The sequence below is a fragment of the Muntiacus reevesi genome, chromosome 6, assembly GCF_963930625.1.
Source record: "Muntiacus reevesi chromosome 6, mMunRee1.1, whole genome shotgun sequence".
Lineage (NCBI taxonomy): Eukaryota > Metazoa > Chordata > Mammalia > Artiodactyla > Cervidae > Muntiacus > Muntiacus reevesi.
This window is the reverse complement of record NC_089254.1, coordinates 59,509,665-59,515,664: the sequence shown is the minus strand read 5'-3', so window position 1 is coordinate 59,515,664 and position 6,000 is coordinate 59,509,665. Positions and strand designations below refer to the sequence as shown.

General features: G+C 42.0%; 1 protein-coding gene across 1 annotated transcript in view; it reads left to right on the top strand.

Annotated features, from left to right (window-relative positions):
• BMPER (BMP binding endothelial regulator) overlaps positions 1-6,000 on the top strand; it is a 252,218-nt gene that overhangs the window by 182,309 nt on the left and 63,909 nt on the right. Inside the window, exon 13 of the mRNA XM_065938888.1 lies at positions 3,206-3,542. Coding sequence (XP_065794960.1) covers positions 3,206-3,542 — 337 coding nt within the window. The remainder of the gene's footprint in view (positions 1-3,205; positions 3,543-6,000) is intronic.

The following is a 6,000-nucleotide window of genomic DNA, read 5'->3' as shown; positions in this document are numbered from 1 at the left end:
AATAGTCTCTTACTTTGAGGATTGTGTTTCATGAAAGAGATGTCAAGAATCTTGAGAAAAAAAGCAAAAGTGTTAGTCACTCAGTCGTGTCTGACTCTTTGCGACCCCATGGACTCTATGTAGCTTGCCAGGCTCTTCTGTCCATTGAATTCACCAGGCAAGAATACTAGAGTGGATAGAGAATATTACTGATGCAGGGATCGAACCCAAGCCTCCTGCCTTGCAGGCAGAATCTTTACCATCTGAGTCACCAGGGAAACTCCAAGAATACTAGACTGGGTAGCCATTCCCTCTTCCAGGGAAACTTCCTGACCCAGGGATCGAACCTGAGCCTCCTACATTGCAGAGTCTTTATCATCTGAGCAACCAGAGAAGCCCAGAGTCTTGAAAAGTGTATATTTAAAACACAGGTGGGCCTGCATCTTCTTAAGTGTGCAGGAACCACCAGTCCATTGCAAAGAACGAATGACTGACTTGTTCCCTGTGATTTGAATTCCCATGAACTCAGTTGCCCAAAATCTCAAATTTATTGGTATCACTGCCAGTAATTTTGCTGGAGCTCCTTTGGATGTAAATTCTCAAACAATGTGGCACTTGGAAGAGCAGCGTTTGCCTGCTGTCTAGGAAAGAGATTTGTAGTTTGGAAAATTTTGCAAGGTGGAAAATCTTTGGAATTATGCTCTAAAAGTTAGAGCGTTGTATGGAATTGATTTTCTCCCTTCATTTCTCTGGCTGGGCAGCTGCCTAGTTACAGGAGTATGAGGTCAAGTTTCTTCTATACCTTAGAGAGAATGTTACAAATCATATTATAGTTTGCTTGTCTTTTTGCAAAATGTTATTTCAGTGTCTTAACTGGCATGAAATTCACAAATTTCTTTGGCTTTGCCGACTCATTGTATCAGTTTACAGGGTAATTCATTCATTTAGTGAGAATATACTATGCACCAGATAATGTGTTCGATGATGGGGCATGAAGAAATAGAAATTGTTTTATACAATAGTTGTGATGGTCAGAATTGACCCGATATTTGAGTTGCTCTCAGTAGATCAGTCCAGTGTGTGGACAGACTAGCAGCGTGTCCTTGCTCTGATCACCTTTTCCCATCATTGTCTTCTCTTCATTCAGTTACTCCCACAGCCCAAAAGAGACTTTCTTATGACCTTCTTTCCTTCTTTTTACCAAATTCTGTTCAATTGATTTTGGGAACTGAGCTGCTTCTCCTGACCTAGAAACCTTCTCTACCCTTTGCCTTGGGCTGAGAATGCTTCCATTCCTTTCATGTACTATACCGTGATTTCCATGTGAGTCTTTTGGTTTATTTCTTGAGAAATCCAGTTTTAGACCATTGGTTTATTCTACCAATAATTTCCACTAAAGCAGATCTGTAACTCTTATGTCAGTTGTGTGGCCTGCTCACAGAATGCTATTTGGCCAGGCTTCTCTCCTCTAGGACCATGACCAAAGGAATATTGGCTTTATAATATTGGCTTGGAGAATATTATCTGTAGCCTCTTACTTCTGGGTGTTTCCTGCTGATCTTACATCACTCTAATGTTGCCTTATGCCAATTTTATATTCAGACAAGATCTATTCCATCCCTCCCCACCCCTCTCTTCTTTCTCATCACCACCTTATCTCCCAACTTCTGACCATCTTCTGAGCATTTACTCATCAGGCTAATATTGATCTTTCAGGAACAAAGATAAAGTCTTCTTAAAAAAAAAAAAAAAGAAGAAGAAGCTCTTTCTGGATATTCAGAAAGGACTAAATCAAAGACTAGGTTTTGTCAGAAATCCAAGAGCGTAAGATTGAAGACACATAGCTGGGGATACTTTCTATTTTTCTGTTAAAATGGAGCATTCTTTGTGGGCTGTCATTCTTAGGAGACAGTGACAGTGAGTAAGGAGGAGTTCAGGGCAGAAATGCACTGTGACCTGTTGTAGATGTCCCCTTGGTGCTCATCTGCAGCACTGGTACCTAGTTCATCCATTCACTGGGCGGCTCAGGCACTGCCAAGATACTACCAAGAGAACAGTAAAAAGAGCTTCCACCACACACTTGAGACATAAAGAAAATGTTAATACCAGAGTCATCATTTGCTCTGGGTTGATCCTCAAAAGACTCTTCTTGAAACCGTCTCCGTTGTCTTATGGGTAATGTGTTCACATACTGCATCATTTCTTCCTGACATCCTGATCAAACTGATCTGTGCTGTGCGACAGCAGAACCTGGCTGTCTGACCCATAACAGAAATTCCACTCTTCAGTGGGGTCATTTGTTACGGTAAATCCTAGACACTCAGGGCTAGCAGGTCTGGAGAAAATGAATGTTCTCAGACAAATTCCCCAGCTGTTTAAATGGTCAGTTCAGCAAACCAAGGGGGGGTTATGTTCTCAGCCTTGTGGAGTGAAGATCCTTTCCTCAGTGCCGTCCAGGTGATTCTGTCCAGCACGTGAGGAATTTTGACCTGTGGCCTGGTAGCCTCCATGCTTGCTCAACATTGAAGCTTATGATCAGCCCGGGTGTGCATGGAGGCCCCAACCTAGATCTCATGACATCTTAACCATGGGAGCATGGTTTAAACAGCTGTGTGTATCTCATGGATGACTGTAAAATAATGAGGAGGCAAATGTTTTCATTTGTATGAGTGTTATCCTTTGAAGGGGATGTGTTCAGAAGCTTTATATTTATTACTTTAATACTTCCACTGTGGCAAATAATTTGGAAAATTTCACTTGGCACTAAATATCATCATATGGGGGGAATATTATATGGGGGGAATATTAGATAAAGAGAAAATTACATTGCAAATTATCATCTTTTTATCTTTGTACACATCTTATCATTTCCACATTGTAGTAGTTGTTGGATAAATGAAAACATGATGTGAACCAAGACAATTACTCTGAAAAAGGGCAAAAATATAAACCCTAGAATAACATGGTCAATGAAGAATCATCTGTAAGTCACACTACGTAAGATAACATTGTAAGGGCAAACCTCAAACATTTAAAAAGTTCTAAGCCCCAATATGTGATTTGTGTTATATCACACAATCTTTGATGTGGAGAGATTGAAAGATAATCAAGATTTCAGTGAGGTCCTTCGTGTTGCTTGTTAGAGGACAGTCATATGTACTGTATAAGAATCTACACTTGAAAACTGTTGGTGGATTCAAGAGTGATTGCTGCTTGTTTCCTCTAGGTTTGGAAATATCCTGGGATGGAGACAGTTTTGTAGAAGTCATGGCTGCCCCCCATCTCAAGGGCAAACTCTGTGGTCTTTGTGGCAACTACAATGGACATAAGCGTGATGACTTAATTGGTGGAGACGGAAGCTTCAAGTTTGATGTGGATGACTTTGCCGAGTCCTGGAGAGTGGAGTCCAATGAGTTCTGCAACAGACCCCAGAGAAAACCAGTACCTGAACTGTGTCAAGGGACAGTGAAGGTAAAGCTTAGAGCCCATCGAGAATGCCAGAAACTCAAGTCTTGGGAATTTCAAACCTGCCACTCAACTGTGGACTACACTACTTTCTACCGGTAAGTACAGTGCTTTCAGGAATGGGCTTGGGTTACACACCAGGGATAGACTTGACCTTGGAACAGAAACTGTCAAATTCCTTGGTGTACCAGGGCCCCCAAAGCATAGTCTAAACACCCTTACTTCTTTCTTGTCTTGAGACTGATCTCCTCTTGAATCAGTCCCACATTATGTCTCAAAATAAGAAATTGGATTGTTTTTGTGTCTGCAGGTTCATTGGGAAGCTAGGGACACCCTAGGGTTTTTCCAGGTGTTAGCTTTACTCTGAGATTGAGGAGTGCTTCCCAAATTCTGGCCTGAAATACAATGGTTTAGGGCAGAAATGGGAATCTCAAATCACTCTGGCTGCCTTTGGGTATTTCAGTGAGCTCGGTTATTCTAGGTTTGAGGAAGGGTTCCTCAGGTCTTTCCCATGGTCTAGCCCCAAACAAATCTGCACATAGAAAACAAGGTGGCCAGATGAGAGTTCCTTGGATTTTAGCCAACCATGAGACTTTGTGTCCAGAGTTAGAGGAGTATAGAAACAGGGCTTAAGAGATGGAGGAAGGGAGGTCTCTCATTAAGACTGTGGATTCCATAACCTTTTCTAATTCTGATTAACCCCCTTCCATACAAAGCAACTGGCTATAAAGGAGACTTGGCTTTGACATCCATGCTACAAGGTTGCATTTGTGAATGGATGAATTTGGCCTGGTTGTACTTCCATTTACTATAGGATTCCATGGGTTCAAGAACTGTGACTATCTATAACTTTAACCACCACTGGTTGTGGGAGGAAACATGAGATGAACACACCCCCCAAAGGCTTTGTTTAAGTGATTTGCCTGTGCCTCTTAAAATGAGAAAACTCCTGTGGTCTGAAGCCACAGAGAAGTTATTTTTACTCTTTAATTGCCACCAGTTTATTTCCCCTAGTTCTCATTAAATGTGATTTTTTAAAAAGTTTATTTGATCTCTGGATGTATAAGATAAAGCTTTATAAAGTCGGCTCAAAGTGTGGTGAAAAAGGACGATCCCTGTCATCACAAATTCCTGAACATGGCTGCATCTGTCAAACCATTTGGCTCCAACTCATGTGTTTAGTTTCTTCAAGCCATTTTCTGGTTGTAATTTGAATTCTCTGGGTTCCCTTCTTTCTCCTCCCTAAACCACCCAATAGATTGACCTCACCCTTGTATATTGAAATGGAAAGATCTTTAATGTACTCTGGAGTGAGTTAAGCACCTGGATAGACAAACCAGGCTTCACTTTGAAACTAAATACCCATCACTTGAAAGTCTGATGGGAAGCAGTTGTTGTTTAGTCGCTAAGTCATGTGTGACTCTTTTGTGACTCCATGGACTGTAGCCTATCAGGCTCCTCTCTCCATTTAATTCTCCAGGCAAAGATACCAGAGTGGGTTGCCGTTTCCTTCTCCAGGGGATCTTCTGGACCCAGGGATCGAATCCGTGTCTCTGAAGAGGCAGGTGGATTCTTTACCGCTGAGCCACCAGGGCAGCTTGAATAGAAAGCAATAGAGCCCAGTAGTTAAGAACTTTGTGGTCTCTCTGAGCTAAAAATCCAGCCCAGCTATACAAACTTGAATAGTTATTTTATTAAGTTCTTCAAACCTTGGTTTGCTTATCTGGGAAATGCAGATGGTAAAAGAACCTACCTTGAAGAGCCATCATTCAGATCCCATGAGATGATAAACATAAATACATCTGCTTAACCCAGTACTGCCCCCAAGTATTAAGTACTCTGTCATTGTTGGCTACTATCATATCTTCTATCATTAATTAAACGATTAGCAAGCATTAAGGCCTCTTTTGGATGCTTTCCTAGCCCATTCGTAGATTTGGATTGGACCCTTCTCTGTCTGAAATAGAATGGAAAGGCTATACCTCTCCCAGGACCCTAGCAGTCCACACCTTTGGTCTTCATCCCATTTCAAAGGAATGTGTTGAAAGCAAAAACTGGAGAGCAGGCCTGTAGAGATTCATCCGTTTTTGCAAATTTCTATTTCTTTGCTCTTTGGTGATTTATTTTGTATTATGATCCCTGGACTGTGAGCAGGAATATGATGAGCATCTTGGCAGAAGTCGTGAGAAATGACGTTGACATGAACAGAGAGAATGGGAACTGTTAGGTGGCCAGACAGATGCTTGCCTTCTGCTCTTGAAAATTGCTACAATAGCTACAGTGGCACAGTAAAGGATGGGGGAGTCACTGTGTAACAGGCTGGGTGCCTGAGTTTGGAGAGCTTTTGAGAATGCTCTCAGGATCTTTGTGTACTGAAGTTTGGAGGATAGAGTATGGTGGGAGGTGAGCTTATGTTCTGCTATGTGTGGTGTAGGGGCAGAACCCCCTTCCGGGCCAGCCACTCACTGGAAGAGGCAAACGGAGCTCAGGAAGGCAGAGCTGAGCTATCCTGTCACTCACTTTGTTGATGACCTCACTCTCCAACTGAGAGGTTCA